This window comes from Jatropha curcas, chromosome 2, assembly GCF_041381405.1.
Source record: "Jatropha curcas cultivar XTBG-Jc1 chromosome 2, XTBG_Jcur_1.0, whole genome shotgun sequence".
Classification (NCBI taxonomy): domain Eukaryota; kingdom Viridiplantae; phylum Streptophyta; class Magnoliopsida; order Malpighiales; family Euphorbiaceae; genus Jatropha; species Jatropha curcas.
Window position 1 is genome coordinate 31,525,062 of NC_143152.1, and position 17,908 is coordinate 31,542,969.

The following is a 17,908-nucleotide window of genomic DNA, read 5'->3' on the forward strand; positions in this document are numbered from 1 at the left end:
GGGAGAGGGAGAGTTTGAACCCATGTCTGAAAAGTCATGGGTACCTCCAACTTAAGCCCATATTTATTAAGTACATAAATAAATTATAAAAATAGTAATTAATTTGTAAAACCAATCAATACTAGAGATGGAAACTTAATCGCTAAACGATAAACAATATGGTAAATGAGACTATTTTGCCACAATATGAAACAATAAATGTTGTTCAGAACCCAACCTATGAACTTTCATATTTGAGAAAATGTGTGTAAAAATTACAACTGTCGTATATGGGGATGGTATAGTGCTTTCTCCCCCAAGCCAATGTAAGGGAGCGAAAGAAGAAAAAGGAGCGAGGATGAGGCAACAGTAAAACAACAAAGCAAAAGGGGCAATGAAAGTTTTGTATCTTATTAAACCATACTAACAACTCATGGCAAAATTTGTTTTCTACAAAAATAAATAATGGGCTTGCTGACCACAGATGTTACTCAAGCACAGAACCAATTGTTTCTTCTCTTTCAAATCCACTTCTGCCGTAGTCAAAAGCCACTCAAAAGAACTACTAGACTGAACTGAAGAAGCACAAAATTAAGAAGACATTTTCATTTGAATTTGCCGATGAACATGCACCAGAAACTCAACGTAGGAGAGACCGCCAGTTGGAACTTTGTCTTCGATCAAGTATGAGAAGAATGCCACTCCTGAGTACAGAAATAATAGACAAAACTTTATCAATTCAATCAACAAATTGTACATATCCTTGATTGTACAAAAGGGTAGTTCTGACAAACTGACCTGATGGATCTCCTTTCTTGCATAGCTTTAAGCTGCAAGAAGACAATTAAAAATTTTAATCAGGCATAACATTTTATATATGTATCAGTCAAAGACGCCATGATACTAGCAAACTGAAATATTCGTTATACCGCAGGTAAGAACATCTTCGGCGCCTTATCTCATTTATCACATCATTTAACTTCTTTGATAAAGAATTGTCATATTGCTGCAGAACAAACTGAGCACACAAAAAGATTAGTTGCAAAATGGGAAGTTAAATGTAAGCAAATCCATTTCGTCTGCTATACATTGTTTAAAAAAGTCCATATATTTCATGATATTCACAATTGTATTAACTGAACAATCACCACCTAGTGTGATAACATATCATGACTTTATTACATACAGATACATAGTAGAAAGAAGTTCATATTACCCATAAACTTCTATACCCTCAATAAAATTTCTTAAAAACAATTTTTCACTGTCCTATGATATATTTTTGAAATGGAATCTAACTAAGAATAAAACAGCTTTCGGGGATGGTATTAGATTACCTGAGTTGGGATCTCACTAACAGAGGAAATGCCAAACAGTTGTTGCAAGATATTTGAGTCAACCGAGCTTCCAATGTATATTAAACCTTCTTGCCCATTCTCAAGGAGATAGATTCCATCATCACTCACATGTTCACTAGAAAGTGGAAGTGCATGAGGGATAACAGATTCACTTCCATCCTGTTAACAAGCAGTTACAATTGGATTTAGGGCCTAATTTAATGCAGTATCATTTACCAAGCAATAAGATGCAATTCATACCTGTGAATCAAGGTTGTGGACAGCAATCAACCTCGGGTGCACCAGGGGAATGGCTGAAGGGGTAGAAACAGAGGAAACATAAGTGATCCAAGAAGACCGATCATCTATCCTCCCATCAGTTCGCAGTCCTGTACTTTTAATCAATGCTGAAAAGAGAAGAAAGAACCAGAAGTGGTAAATGGATTTAATGAGAACAGGAAGAAAAATAAATATATAGGAATAGGATACCTTTGAATTTAATTAAAACTCAGGAGTCTAAATTGAAAAAAAAATAAAAAGAGAAGCGGCAATTTCCATCACAGCTAATTTACTTGTCCAACTTTCCCTAATTCACAGATTATTTTTGACATTTGAAACTTGCCTAACCATACAATTATAAATTTGATGCACGCCCAGGTTTACATGGCCTGCCTATATGCCGCATTGAATTATTGAAATAATCACATAACATGGCAGACCAATTGCAAGATAATGCTTCCATTTTCAAATACAACAGATTTGACAAATCAACATAAATTGATATTCAGGCAAGTATTTACCAAGAGTGTACAAAGGCAGAAGTTTAAGTGCTTCTGGAAGAATAAGTTGTCCTGATGACGATACTGTTGCACAAAATTTACGATATGAAAGCAGAATGTTGATACAAAAGTTTGTAACTTGTTCCCGGACATTCAATGGTGGTGTGGTAGGAATTTCATTTGCCGCTACAAAGTGCAACAGCAAAAACAGTCAGTCTTCTCATAGATTAAAGAATATTGATTCCGTGAACTCTAAAAGCTCCTTGAAGAGAATAAAACATAAAGGAGGTAGTGCACAACTGCAGAAGCTCGATGTGTGGTTAAAAAGATGTCATATTCATACTATAAGTCTTATGAGAGAAATGATTGGTGGATTTCAGAGACATGTGCACAAAACCACAGTGGAAGCAAAACAGAGAGAAAAACACAAGGCCTGATACATACCTTGCTTTAAGAAGCATACAAATTGAGTGTCCAAGTCAGCCATGCGGAACAAATTACTTAAATTATTTGTGCATGGTAGTGATAAAGTTGTAACACGAATTCTTCTTTGGCCATACACCGTAGTGTAGAGAAGGGCACACTGAACAATGAAGCAAACAGTACAAACAGAAAGATGAGAGAATGATGGTCTCTATGATAAAATTATAATGGACCCTTCAAATTAACCATTGTAACAACAGAATCTCAATTTTCTAATTGCAGCGATTAAAACCAGACTTCCATTGTTGTAAATTGCTGCTTGATTAAGTAGGAAAGGAAATCATTTGAAGAGCACATAATTGCAATTGCTACAATTAGAGAATCAGTGCTCCAATTTGAAAACAGAGAGCAGTTTATTAGCAAATGAGAGGCACAAGGATTGAAACAATAACAGATGCAAGAAATATGATAAACCTGAAAGGCACACTCTGAGCCATCCTGCAACTTGTCATCATGTTTCAATGTCACCATTATAGTTTTATCACAATCAATCTGCAAAGGATGATTTAACAGGGAAGGCAAATTAGAAGTAATAACATAACACATTTGCTAAATAACTAAATTAAAAGAAACCAAAACCAATTAGGAAAAGAAACCAGAACAACTAGAACCATAGTAAAATAGCATATAAGTGATCAATCAGCTTTCAAAGAGATCAAAATAAAAAAAGAAATTTCCAAAAGATACTTCTACCCACCTAATAGCATGTAAGGGAGAGAAATTTCTGGCTGCTTTTCAGGTTCAAGCACGATGTATTATGAATATAATTATAATTATTTTTTCTTTGATTCGAAAATCCAAAAGAACAAAGAAATTATGAAATCACAACAGAAGATAACTATGGGAGCCTCACAAACCAGCACTATCAGCTGCAATTGAATACTCTCAGCCTCACTAATAGACTTCAACAACTATCTCCACAATGAAACTCAAGTTTAACCATCAGCAAGCAACAAAATAAACTCATTTATTTTGTGAAAAGAATACAGACCCCAGGTAGATCAACATCAGTTGGAATCCGCTTACAAAAGTTTCCATAGTATTGTTGAACTTGAATACCCTACAAAGCAATGAGCCTTGTCAAATAACAAGAATTCTGCAAGCTTTTAAAAATATGTGAAGCAGTCAATTTATAAAAAAGAACAATATATCCAGTACCCGAACAAGGATTACCTGGCTGCATCTCACACGCATCACTGCCTCAAATCCTTGAGGCCTTGTGACATTCCATCTAAGATCATTGTAAAGCTTTGCAGGATCAGAAAGCGCTGAGAAAGGATAATAATAATAAACCTGGAAGATAGTGCAATAGATTTAAAGTCAAACTTGGAATAAGCCAACTTCCAAAGAAGAAGCTTAGAACCCATATCGCATAAGGATAGAGTTTCATAGACAAGATACAACCAGTGGTCCAAATTTATTCTATTTAACATTTAGATGGTAGTGCCGTGTTAATTGCAAATGCAAGAACATTGTAAAGGTTGAAAACATATGTCCAAGCAAAGATACATTAATAATGAGGATAAACTGGTAATATTCTTCATAGTTATACAACATAGAACGAAGTATCACAATGAGGAACTAGCAAGAGTAAATGTGTTCAGTAACTCAGACGAAAGTGAGTGTCTAAGAAAATCATTCAGAAACGGTGCCATGAGTCCTTGACCACCAATGGGAACAATAGAAGACATTAATCATAACAGATTAGATTTATCCAGAATTTCATATATACTAAAATGCTTGCGTTCACAGGCGAATTACCATAACATAATGAAACTAAAAAGAAAAATGCTAAGATTTGTTTAATACGGCTACTGACCGATAAGATCACATAGGTGTTATTATTTTTGGCACTTATTTAATATTATTAAAATACCCTAACTTCCAATAAATGAACGAACTGTGACCACCAACCAATTTTTCTCAAGGACTAGTTTCTAGTCAATTTCTCTCTGTATGTTAAGATATCTCTTTGCTCATTGTTATTGGCTTATAGCAGAGAGGAAGTGTGAAAATTCTAATTCTTTAGAGAGAGAGAGAGAGAGAGAGAGAGAGAGAGAAACTGCTCAATGGTTACTAATAGTAGAATTACTTTGACGTTCATAGCCACCACTGATAACCTGTACAGGAGTGGCCAAAATTGAATAAATGACCATGATTTATTGGTCATCATGTCCTTTCAATATCTTAAAAGTTAATTTAAATTTGTGCACATCCAGGAGCAGTTCAGCACTGTTGCACTTGTGTCCCAAGGCTTACTACCTATAACTTAGGTGCAAAAATATATACACTAATTTCTATGTCATCTTCATTGTAGCAGTTATGACTAAAAACACAGGATTCGCACTTCCAGGGCTAGGAGTTGATATTCCTGTATAAATGTACCTCTGCAGACAACAATCTATATTAATTAATACCTGTCCTCCAGTAGTTTTTGGGATGACAGAGATAGATGCAATGTCCACGTATGTCTGGGTAGTGATAAATACATCAACGCAGACCTGAAATATGTACCAGAAACAAATAGAATATAAGACTAGTATAATCAAGCAAACAGGCAATAATACCTGCCATAACTTATCCACATCTTGATTATGACCATTTAAACAAAATGGAAAAAATGATTAAATAGACTACCTGATACTCGGCAAATTCAATTGCCATTTCTTTCAACGTTTTGTCTGCTGGTTGAAGTAATTTGTGGGCCTCCTACAGAAGAAAATATTTGATACCAAACACCATTGTCAAATAGGCAAATTTATACTGCACATAACCAAGAACAAAAGCAGAACTCCAAGAGCAGGTTGCAGAATATATTTAAGAGTTTTTTTACCTTCTCCCCAGCAGACACGTTACTCCTTCCCTCAGCCTCTCTGGCAGAAAGAGCACTGATGCCAACCGACGGCAACACTGAAACCAAAGTAAAATAATCAGAATTCTCTACTAGATTAATTGATTAATTCCATTCAATATTTGCATAGGTTCCAAGGATAACAAAAAAGCCGCAAACCCATAATATCAAGCAAAATTTCAGATTTTATAAAACCACGTTAAAAACAAAAAGCAATATCCAGAAAACAACATATGTATATATATATATATATATATATATATATACACATGCACGCGCGCGCGCACAATTCATACAGGTCCAAAGATGCCAAATATAGACACGGGTGCGCACATTTATACACAAAATTCACACAGAAAATGTGCACCCAATTTCACAAGCTGTAGCTAATTGTATATGGGGAGGCCAATAGTTAGGCTATGCTTTGATTAAGTTCAAATTCAGTCCGAATCCTAGAACTCTTGGATTCAATTGAAATTGATTTTTTTTTTCTCTCACTTTTTTGCTTCACATTTTCTTTGGCATAATACTATTCACCGTTCTTTATGGCTGTAAGGATAATCAAATTGCATACAGGAACAAACCAACAATTCCTTGAGATTGTAGACACAAACAAATTCAGTTTTGATGTTTATTGTAACACTGCATTACTTATTTCGCACATCTAACCAAAACTACAATAATAAGATCTGAACCTCAAAGCATCATAAGTGCATAAATGAAGAAAAATAAAGAGGATTAATATAACTGATTGCACACTCCAACACGAAAGAAAATATGTAGAAAGAAATCATTCATTTAAATAGGTAAAAACCAAAGAAAGAAATGAGGTTTTGAGCTTTGCCTGATTGAAATACCAAAAGTTTTCCTCCAATGCTCTTCATTGCCAAGAAAACTGCCTGGAAAGAGTAAGAACATTTTATAACATTTTAAGAATTTGAATCCATGCTGAAATCTACACACCAAAGCCCCAGTCAAAAAGCACAGAAGAAATGCATCTATATACTGGACCTTTATTTGAAAGCACCAAATATACTAAGTAGCACGCATCCAATTTATTTATCACTTTGAATCAGTTAGGTTTTGCCCCAATAGAAAAAAACATAATAAAAATCAGATCTTAAAAAACAAGAACATGAAATGTTACATTGGAATACAATTTACTTAGCAAAATATGTATCAGCACATTTAGTAAATGAGTGTGGTCATGTGTGCACAAAAGCAAGCATGGCAAGAACACCAAATGATTCCCGATAATCTTTTATGACTCTGCTCTATGAATGGGGACATACATGTATACCGATGCTCAATCTATTCTGAACAGATCATGCTAACCCAGTAACACCACGTGTTCTCAGATCACAAGTATCTTCCATCAGATGCAAGTTGTTGAGAAACATGCACTCTAACCATTCAAGTTCTTAAACAATTGTTCAGTTGCCTTCTCTAAATTTATTGAAAGAAGAATTGAATTTATTGGATTGGACAACTATTTTCAAGTTACTAATATAGCTTCCTTCACCAATGTTATTGACATTGACAATTTCCTTTTCCTTTTCCTTTTCTTCTATTTTCCTGCTTATCCAGCCAAATGCATAACATACCAGAAAAGTATTATTAGATGTCCTCCACACCATCATGTGACAGCATGCATGGACATGATGTTTGAGACTTGTAGCAGATGGGATAGGGTTGCATTCTGTTAAGTGTAATAGACACATGTATTATTACAATCCAAAGCAAGGTACAGGCTCACCATGGTCACATGGCACACATGCCTTGGGCTTTTAACTATAATATAATGCATAAAGAGCTACTTAGAAGTGCAGTTGCCTCATAAGGACAGCATACCTTGATTGCAGCACCAAAGGCTGATTCAGCTGTTCTACTATTCTGAAACATGCTCGGAATGCTTTCCAGTAATAGCTCTAAATGTTGTCGGCACTAAATTCACATATAAACATAAATTATTAAAGAAAACTGTGAACTCCTCAAAACAATTTAACCTGTAAGCAATGAGTAGTTGTACAAATAATGTCTCACCAACATCAAGAGGTTAGCCATAATAATAAAATGCACAAGAATTAGATATCTAACCTCAGAAAGTGGAACAATAACATCAGTTTGCAGAGGAGTGTAAACATCTTGTATATCAGGAACGATAAGCATCAATGGCTGTAAACATGAGCCAAAGTCAAATTAGTTTCTAAACTCACATTTAATATATAGAAAGATGATGGCATAATTATGAAAATACACCTCCATTTTTTGAATTAATGGCAATTATGATCTTCATTCTTTGTGTAAATTGTCATGTAGCCTAGATGGTTAGCTGAATATTATGATAATGCTCATCCTTAATTTTTTCTTTTTGAGACATCATGCCAAAAGAGTATATAATAGAACTAGAACTTACACATCAGAATCAAATACTACGAAGCAAAAAGGTAAAATAGAAATATCATAGCTCATTCGAAACAAGCAAATGCATCTCAAAATGTCAGGTATATTAGAATTGTGTAGGAGGTGTTGCTAAGAAGCATTGCATTGAATATGCCATTAGAGGATATTAAAAACTGTTTTAAAGGTAAATTTGGAACATTTAAGTCATAAAAACTTTAAAACAACTGAGCAGCAGCTTGAATATGTGGTTCACGACAGCATCTAAAATGGTGCTTTTTGAAAAAATAATTTTCGACCAAAGCACTAAGTAGACTGTTATACTTGTAAGCACCAAAAGTGATGCGAAACCCCAATAACAGAAATTCACTATTCGGACGAAAAGAAAACATTTACTTCCATTGTTCTCTTTGATCATTACTCTATATGGATGATAGTTTTCAACCAACTGGAATTAAATTCTGCAAAGGAAGATACCTGCTGTAATGCGCGTTTCAAATTGTAAAAATGGATTGTAGAATCGAATGTTGCAACTCCCACCATTGTCCTAGGTCCTTCCTGCAATGACAAATTCATTAATAATCAATATATACAATAGCAATCTCCTTCGCAAATTTATATGGCCCAGAAATAGAAGTAGAAGTAAATTCTCCACACTTAAATAAAAAGCAACAGAGCATGGACAAGTGAATGGCAGGTTAGTGAGTTGGAGATAGCAATTAAAAATAGTAACACTCCACATGATAATAGTACCAGTGAGTCCATCAAGATTCCAAGAAAGGATGCAGTTCATAACAGTCTAATACACACCGTTACATGCTACAAAGTCCTGAAAGAAATATACATAAAACTCACTGGAAGATCAGCAATAACTTGATTGATTGAACTACAAGCTGCAGCAGTTGCACCAGTTTGTATGGCATTCATGGAAACATCAATAAGGAAGAAATACACAGCTGGCATGGGATCACGCACCTGGAATGTGGTAAATAAAGCAAACAGTCATTATCTCTACTGTACCATAAACAACTTACAAGACGAATAGGTAGAATACACCGAATTTTTTCATCAAGAATCCAACAGAAAGATAAAGAAAGGTATGGAGAACAATGGTTTTTCAATAAACATAGCAGATCCTATAACGTAGCAAACCATATATTCTTTTGTGGCAACAAATTCAACTGTTCCCCTGCATAGCTCAGGCCTTTCATCAGCATCTCTGCGCCTACCATCTGGTCCCAGATTGCAGTGGTAATCACGGGGTGTCTCATCCGTAAATCCTACCAGATATGCCAAAAACTGTACATTCATTGTCTTTCCAACATATTTAGTGAACATAAGACAAGAAACTGGCAAGCCATTGAAATCAACATAATGCTCAATGGCATATGTTTGAAGAAGCAACATAAACCATCAGAAAATATATAGAACCATGAATAAATATAATCAACAAAGCTCATACAAGACCATAAATTTAACTCAAAGGTAGCTCATCTAAAATCACTCTGATGTGAAAGTCATGGACAAAAAAAGTTTCTCACAAATGAAGCAAGCATCACTCATAATTTCCAGCAATAATGAATCCTGCATATAAATCATAAATATGAAAAAGCAATTTTTTGGTAATCCTAACCACTGTGATCAGGCAGAGATCCACAAAGGTGAAGATTACATTCAATCCTAATAAGCATAGTGCCCCTTACCCATCCAATTCACAATGGTTAACACTGCAAAAAATTCCAAATAAACAACGTAATAATAAATGACAAAGTACACTGACCACACAAGTTACAGATAAACCGCCTTCCTTGATCAATGAATTTCATGAAAGGATTTATATAACCCTTGCAACGCGAACAACGGACAGGACCACTTTCTCCAAAATCCACCAGCTACAGCCACAAAAGTTTTATGAAAAATAAAATCAGAAATTTTTTCATTGGATAAGCAATCAACAGAAACTGTAATGAATAACTGCTAAGGCTTTTCTGAAAGAAAAAGTTTAGAGCTTTATGAGAGTCAATAAAGTAAATAAATACGAGGAGAGATAGAGAAAATAAATCATCAAGACCTGGATGGGCTCCTCAGATGGGTGAGGAAGAGCCAAAGGTTGAACCAACAAAGCCAGCTGCATGCCGGATGTTGTCAAAAGATCAACAGTGCATGGAATCTGAAAATTTGATGAAGAAACTGATCAATAATGATATTAATAATAAAGAAAAACAACTAACTGCCTATATGAGAGATCTAACAGTTTATAACAAAATTAACTACAGAAACTGAGGTATTTTAAATGTTTACTGTAACCTGATTGATTGTGCACCTCATGTAGCGCGGACTGCAATTCCCTGTGTCTCTAACAATGTAATCACTAGTAGCAGGCTTTACAATACACAAATAATAATAATAATAATAAGAGGAAACAATAAAAATTTGTTGAGATATGAAAAACTGAAAGTGAGTGTGGAAGATGATAAAAGAATGAAAATTCATGCAGGACTAAATACCGGAGGCGGGTTAGCTTGATTGCCTTGACGAGTGTCATGCAGAAGCACAGCAGAACCTGGAATGGGCCGTGGAATTTGATTGGGATCGATTTTTGATGATCCTGCCAAAGAACCTCCCGTTTGTCCAACAACTGGCGATATAGCAGTCATTTGATTTGGTAGTGGCGGTGGCATTCCATACATTCTAGGAGGTTGTGAACCAGGAATTTGTGGAGGCGGAGCCACCTGAAAGAATCCACAAAATTCAGACTCCAGAAACTTCAATTGAATATTGAAGAAATGTATATGAATTCTCATGCAAGACTCTTTAGAACTTCTTTACAAGGTTAACAAATTTCTACACTGAAGCAAAGGAAAAGGTTCCCTTGTTGTGTTTGCATCAGAAAATTCCAAGTCAAATAAAGACTAGATCCCACTTCGATGTAATGAGTTCATCTTATGGAAAGTGCCAAAATAACTCTCCCATTCAAACTTTGAGCAAGTGGGAATTCCTAAAGAGGTGCAATAACTACAGCATGTAGCATAGTTTCAAACAATGCATAGTATAATTTTTTAAGACTTACTGACTGTGCTTGAGTCTGTTGTCCATAAGGAAAACCCATTGGCGGTGCTACCCCTTGAGGTGGTGCAGAGAATGGAGCAACTTGAGGTGGTGCTGAAAATGGAGTCCCTTGAAGTGGTGCTGAAAATGGAGTCCCTTGAAGTGGTGCTGAAGATAATGGCGTCCCTTGAGGTGGTGCTGAAAATGGAGGTACCTGTTGAGCACCGATCCCAGAACTTCCCGTCAAGGGGCGCAGGCTTGGCACCAGGGAAGGTGCCCGAGCTACCCCCATGGTTGGTGGAGGGCCCATTGGTGGTTGCTGTGGTGAACTGCTGGCTAGAGGAAACCTTGGTCCGGCATTGAAAGGTGGTGCAGCTGGCCCGTTACTGACTAAACCACCTGATGGACTTGAGAGGGGCACAGACAATGGTGCAGCAGAAGATGCAGTAGGACTTGGACGAGCACCCAGAGATGGTGCCAGTGATGCTTGAGATGGTACCCCAGAAGAAAGGCCAAATGACCCAGGAGGTGGTCTGGAACCAAAAGGTGAAGGCTGGCTAAAAGGTGGCACAGTGGGTCTACCTAGACCTACGTTTGAGGGTAATGTAGGTGGTGGGGACCCTGAGGGAGGCACCGAGGGTCTAGGAGCTGCACCAGGAGGTGGTGGGCCTGGGCGGGAGAATGATGGCGCAGGGGCGGAGGAAGGAAATGATGGTGGTTGACCAAATGGTAACGGCCTAGGAGCTGAATTGGGCATCGAGGGAGGCCGGTTGAGGTTCAGATTCTGCAAATTATCAGATAATGCATTGGGATTCTGCTGATAATTAGGGTTATAATTAGGCGGGGGTGTTTGTTGCCTAGGTGCCCCTGGAGGCACAGAAGCTGCCATGTTCAATTATCCAAACCAACGTAAAATCTCTCAACTTTTTATCTCAACAATTATAGGAAGAAAAATTGTTCATTCAAAACTATCCATTGAACAGGATCAACTGTAAATGTAGACATCAAAAGAAAAAAAAAATACATAACTGTAAATCAAAAGCAATTCAACCAAAATTCACATATTCAAGATATGAATATAGCCAAATTAAATTGCGAAGTAGCTGAATCCATCAATCACAAATCTGAAAAAAACAAATAAATAAACAAGCAGCAGTACCAGGATCAGAGCGGATTGGATCGATCAATGAATGGGTAATTGGATCTGGTAGAACTGTGATTAGGGTTTTGGACAGATTTAAAACGAACTACAAATCAGGGTTTTGGGGATCAGAGGAAGATCCAAGGTTGGTCTCGACGACAAAGAAATAGAGATTATGAGAAAGGCGGGTCTTTTGACGTTTTAACAGAGAAAAGAGGGAGAGAGTGAGTTCTGTCGAGTTCTTTTTCGAACAAAATTTGATGTGTGAGAACGGAAAAATGAATCTAACAATGGATTTTCGTCCAAGTTTAAGTTTGGAATTGGTGACAGACTAGTTTTATCTGTTAATTAGTGCTATTAATTTATAATAATAATTCATATATACATACATGTCGGACGTCGTAAAAAATGGCCACGTCACTATTTCAGAGAGGACGTGTTGTATAATCCATTGAGATTATGCCATTTCAGCATCTACTCTCCACATCCGGGTCAGTCTTTTCTATAAAAAATTTAAGAATTTACGAAATTTCTATTATTGAATAGGGAAATAGATGATTGACCCACTGTTAATTAATCATTTAATTATTTTTATTACATAACATTGTGATATTGGTTCACCTATAAATAGTTTTATTTTTTTATATCAACGCATTATATTTTTTTTAGAATAAAGGATATCTAATTTTTATAACAAATAAAATATTGATATAAATAATTCAGTTTAATTATTAAAAATTCACCAATATACATAAACAGTTTTATGATGGTAAAAATTAGAACTAAAGCTTTATAGAAATTACGAATTATTAAAAAAATACAATAACTACTGGCGAATTATATATTTAACTTGAATTTTTAACTAAGTGATATATAGACTTAACTTTAATTAGATTAAATTATAATTTAATTAATATTTATATACTTAAAGACAGCAATTTAGATGTTAACTATAGTTGACTTCTGGTGTTTGTTAAGACAGCATTCTTTTCAACCATGGAATTAAATGCTGCAACTACAATAGCCCCTAATAAGATTCTTTGGGGTGAATCTCTTTTAAACATTTTTATTAATCATATTCGTAACACAAAAAAAAAAAAAAAAAAAAAAAAAAAAAAAGATATCATCAAACATTAGATTCCATGTGGTGATTTTTATTGATAAGATCTCTCAATTTTGAATTTCATATGGTGGCTACTTAATTATCATCCAAATATTTGAAGAATTTTCAAGTTTAAAAACTAAATTTATCTAGAAATCATCCCATTCCCAACTATGTGGATATAATGATTTCCAATTGATTGGCTCATATCTCTAATATTATAATTTTTTGTTACCTCTTTCCACGCAACAATTTTAAGAGACGCAAAATATTATTTTGATTTATAATTAAAATAATTTGTGAATTTTACATTTCTTTTAACTGTCTAGAAATTCAAATATTTAATAAAATAATTTTTTAATTAAAATGTTTAACAAATGTAATCTTGTAAGAGTATTCAACGAGTCGTAAGAAAATGAATTCATGCATTCCTCCAAGTTCCATCAGGAGAGTACCTCAATCTTATTCACAAATATCAAAAGTGATTTACTGCACCCTTCTTTCATCTACTTCAACATCATGAATCATACATAGCTCAGTTCAGATTTCACCTTTCTGGTCCGAATTCCGAAGGTCATTTGTTTCATTCCAAGAGTCTGCTTATCTTGGGACTTGAACTTGAAGTTCACACACCCCAGTTTCCATTTGGTAGCTTATAAACAATGAGCAAAATTTCATAGTATCCTTTGATTGATAGCACTGATTCTGGGATCCATGCGAGACAGTAACTTTATCATATTTTTTACCCAAATGCCTGAAAATAACTTCCTGTACGATTCCGCGAGCGAGTTAGAGACCATGCTCAGAACTCAGCTTACAAAAGCCAGCACTGATAACACATACATAGGTTCTGTTTCTATCTTCAAAACAGTCAGACTTTTGAATTTAACTCCCACATCATGTGTCTAATTCCATTCCCAAAAAAATCACAAATTTATCTTACGCAAGGTAAGTTCTGCATATCAAAGATAGGGCCAAAGAGCCGAAGGTAGAAGCAACAAAAATAACATGAGATATTACAAAGCATAAGACGTAGCAGGCCAACATGAAAAATACAAGTTCTAGTCTAGCAAAATCCAAATTATGTGCCAGACTAAGCTACATAAAGGGTCAAAAGGAGAGATGAGAGATGATTTAGATTCAAAACCTAGCCATGACCCAAGAGATTTATCAGTAAAGAATTTGCATATGATAAATAACAAGCACATGCTTCTGTCCAAATCTTACAAATGATCAGCGAGAATATGCACTGAAGAACACAGCCCAGCAAATTTGGAATTTGCAGTTCAATAACCCAACTCACCTAACCCAGAACCTCCACTTGCTATTTTAACAAGATCACAAGGACCTAAAAAACACAGACAATGAAGGAGAGTGCAGCCAGAAAAGAAGCCAAAAGGTGCTTTTCTATATGACCCGCTAACTCATGCCGCCCAATTAACTCCCTTTCCAATTTCTTATTGCAGGCTCAGGTTGTCTGTTTACAACCACATTAAGCCGGTATAATAAAATAAATAAATAAATAACATCCACTCTTCTCAGGTTAATCACCAACAAGTTCCATACGTCCATGATAAGTGAACTGATGCCATTCACGTTGCTACTAATGAACTCGTGAAACTTTAAACCAATAAAATTTAAATTAAAGATGGAAACTTTTTCTTAATCAAGTACAGGAAAGCGATCCCAAAAACAAAAAAGAAAAACATGATATTGAGATGAAATAAATGCTTCAAAATAAAAAAATAAAAAGCTTGTATTAAGATAAAAGCTGTTTCTTTATTCTAAGAGTCACTTCAATCTATGCATCAAGCCAAATCTACAAGTAGAACAAACTATTCACTGATAAATAAATTAGTAAAACAATTATTCAACAACTGTTATATCAAATAACCAAAAAAAAAAAAAAAGAAAAGAAAAAGGACCAAAGATAACAACAAGATCCCATCCGGACCCACCCTCAAAGAAAAAGAAAAATTAAAAAAAAAAAAAAAAAAATTTGCAGTTAACCCCTACCCAGAATGACCAAAGGAAACATTTTTGTGAGATAAAAACTTACTCCAAAATTCTGTCATGACTATCGACCCATGGACCGCAACTCCTCTAATTGTGATCTAATTTGGTCCTGAACCAACTCCAATCGTTTGGAGTAGACCTCCAACTCCAATATCTGCTGCTTCCTCCACTTCTCATCCATCATCATTTCTCCTCCTCCAAAACTCAATGGCATGGCATTCATTGCCAATCCTCCAATTCCCCTCCCACTACATGGCCCTGCAACCATTAAGTTGCTCATTAACTCCTTAAACAAGGGGGACAAGCAACTCCTCATGGTCTCTTCAATTAAACTCGAAACATTCACATTATTAGTATTATGAATGATGTTATTGGTATTGTTATTGTCAACATTAGTCACAAATGCCTCGTTTGGCAAGCGTTTATCTTCAACTTTAACACTGGCAGCAGCAGCTGCAGCAGCAGTAGATGGCCGCGGACGCGATCTTTTCCGTGACCTAGGCGTGGACTTTTGATCCTCAATTTTAATTTCACCATCGTTGAAATTAGGGAGGTTAGGGTTAGGGTTTCCATCTTCATCATCTAAATTTCCATCTTCAACACCGATTTTACCAGTAGCGCTCCAGATCTTACGCGAAATCTCAAAAGTTGCCTGATCATGAGGGCTCTTGAAAGAGAAGTCTTTACCTGAGCTGATTTTGGTGAGAACGTTACGGTACTTCTTCTTCAAACGGCGTAATTTCTCAACCAGTTGGTTCTTGTTGAAATCAAGCTGGAGCTTTGACTTGATTTGGTCGTAGAACAAAGCGGTGTCGTGGTGATTGGTTCCTCGTTGCGTCGTATAATCAAGGAACCCTTGGAGAAGCTCGATTTCATCTTCGTCCGTCCATAACCGTTGAAAAAGCCGTCTTGATTCATCTATTTGCTGCGGTTGCGGCTTTTTCTCTTCAGGCCGCTGAATAACCAGCGTCGTTTCAACGCGTTGACGCTTAGGATCAGGTGCAGAATCCATCGACCCAGTGGGAGGGTCAGAGCCGTTAGGGACAGCGATGGTGACGACAGAGGCGGAGGGGACGGCGACAGGAACGGCGGCAGGAGAAGAAGTGGAAGGAGAAACAGAGTTGAGGTCTTCTTCGTCCTCCTCGTCGGCTAGAACATCATCGTTTTCGACCATGTCGTTTTCAAGATCGTCGTCGTCATCTTGAGACTGAGAGGATTCGTCGTCGTCGTCGAGGTCGTGGTCAAAAACGGTGTCGTCCTGGCCGGATGCCATAACACGAGGAAGAAAGGAAAAAAAAAAGTCAGAGAGAGAGAGAGAGAGAGAGAGAGGGAGAGAGAAGGCGGTTAATTTTGGGTGGGAGAGGGCTAAAGGGCTAAGGTTAGGACGGGTGGGTTAGGGGTTCACGAGGATTCGTTGGTCTCCTTTTCCTTGCGTGTTGTGTTGGACTTGGCGAAGGGTGGGTTTGCCCGCCTGCCTGGTTTTTGGTGGCCAAGAGTTTTGTTGGGAAACTGCTCAGACCCACGCTCTTACTCTGGCGCGTGTTTATATAACTTAAGTAGTTAATACTATAATTATTAATTAATTAAAAAAATGAATTCATTAGGTTCATTATTGGGCTTAAAAAACCCAAGCCCAAAATAAAAAACCAGCCCATAATCAAAATAGATATGCAATCTTTGGCATTTCCTTACCTTATCCACCCCCACCCTTTCACAAACAGTATATGCTCTTCAATGGATTCTCTTCATTTCTCCTCCACCCAGAAACTCATCATCACCACAAACACAGCTTAAAAGCACTTCTCATTTGAATTTTATGTTCTTAGCGTATCACTAATACAGCAAAAGAAGTTAAAAACAGAAGAAGCCGTTAAATCCTGAAAAAAATTCATCGAGTAATGGCTTCTGCAACTACAAGACCCACCTTCTCTTTTCACCTTTCTCATCCAAGACCCAATACCCATTTCTCCAAATCATCATTTCTCTCTCTTTATAAAACCCCAAAAACGCAAACGCATTTCACTATTCGCTCAATTGATGTCTCTAAAGAAGACAAACGACCCACTTCAAATCAACAGAGTATTCCAACGCCATTGGAATCACCACCTCAAGAAGAGGAACCCAAATTTGATAAAAGGAGACTGGAGGAGAAATTTGCAGTTTTGAATACTGGAATTTACGAATGCAGGTCATGTGGTTATAAGTATGATGAAGCAGTTGGTGACCCATCATATCCAATTCCACCAGGCTTGCAATTTGATAAGTTACCTGAGGATTGGAGATGTCCTACTTGTGGGGCTGCAAAGAGTTTCTTTGAGAGTAAGAGTGTGGAGATAGCTGGTTTTGCACAGAACCAACAATTTGGGCTTGGAGGAAATTCACTCACTTCTGGTCAAAAAGCTGCTTTGATATATGGGAGTTTGTTGTTGTTCTTTGCTCTGTTCTTGTCAGGGTATTTTCTGCAATAGTAGAAGGTATTTTCAAAAATGGTTTTTTGTAGCTTTGCCCTTTTTTATATCAATTTTTGTGCTTATCGTATCATGATGTGTAGTTTTTTTGTGATACTTGAAAATAGAGTTATATCGTGTTATAGAATACTAGTTTGTTAATAAAACTCTTCAATTCAATGGGCAATTGAGTTACGAATTGTTCCAGTACTATTCTATTTTGCAACTTTAGCTGGACGAATACTTGTGGATTTTCGACATCGCAAAGTTCCTTCAAACTTCGAAGTCCCAGCATTCGTATATAATTCTTGATTCGGAATTGGGC

The 17,908-nt window shown here is 36.3% G+C and overlaps 3 protein-coding genes across 3 annotated transcripts; 1 reads left to right on the plus strand and 2 right to left on the minus strand.

The window, feature by feature from the left end:
• Window positions 1–201: 201 nt before the first annotated feature.
• Window positions 202–12,363, minus strand: LOC105647654 (protein transport protein SEC24 C). Its single transcript, XM_089718057.1, has 25 exons — window positions 12,037–12,363; window positions 10,900–11,866; window positions 10,337–10,561; window positions 10,137–10,211; window positions 9,901–9,999; window positions 9,610–9,721; window positions 8,982–9,109; window positions 8,685–8,804; window positions 8,307–8,387; window positions 7,527–7,604; window positions 7,281–7,373; window positions 6,274–6,328; window positions 5,412–5,488; window positions 5,216–5,287; window positions 4,996–5,079; window positions 3,752–3,871; window positions 3,570–3,638; window positions 2,993–3,070; window positions 2,540–2,678; window positions 2,117–2,281; window positions 1,578–1,723; window positions 1,317–1,496; window positions 909–997; window positions 778–809; window positions 202–683 (listed from the first exon to the last, which is right to left on the minus strand). The coding sequence occupies exons 2-25, from the start codon at window positions 11,764–11,766 to the stop codon at window positions 571–573; spliced, it is 3,297 nt and encodes a 1,098-aa protein (XP_089574183.1). The 5' UTR covers window positions 11,767–11,866; window positions 12,037–12,363; the 3' UTR covers window positions 202–570.
• A 2,495-nt stretch (window positions 12,364–14,858) lies between these two features.
• On the minus strand, window positions 14,859–16,409 carry LOC105647653 (DNA-binding storekeeper protein-related transcriptional regulator). The gene has a single exon (XM_012233821.4). The coding sequence runs from the start codon at window positions 16,407–16,409 to the stop codon at window positions 15,198–15,200; it is 1,212 nt and encodes a 403-aa protein (XP_012089211.1). The 3' UTR covers window positions 14,859–15,197.
• A 625-nt stretch (window positions 16,410–17,034) lies between these two features.
• On the plus strand, window positions 17,035–17,796 carry LOC105647652 (Rubredoxin-like superfamily protein). Its single transcript, XM_012233820.4, has one exon. The coding sequence runs from the start codon at window positions 17,035–17,037 to the stop codon at window positions 17,602–17,604; it is 570 nt and encodes a 189-aa protein (XP_012089210.1). The 3' UTR covers window positions 17,605–17,796.
• The last annotated feature ends 112 nt before the right edge of the window (window positions 17,797–17,908 follow it).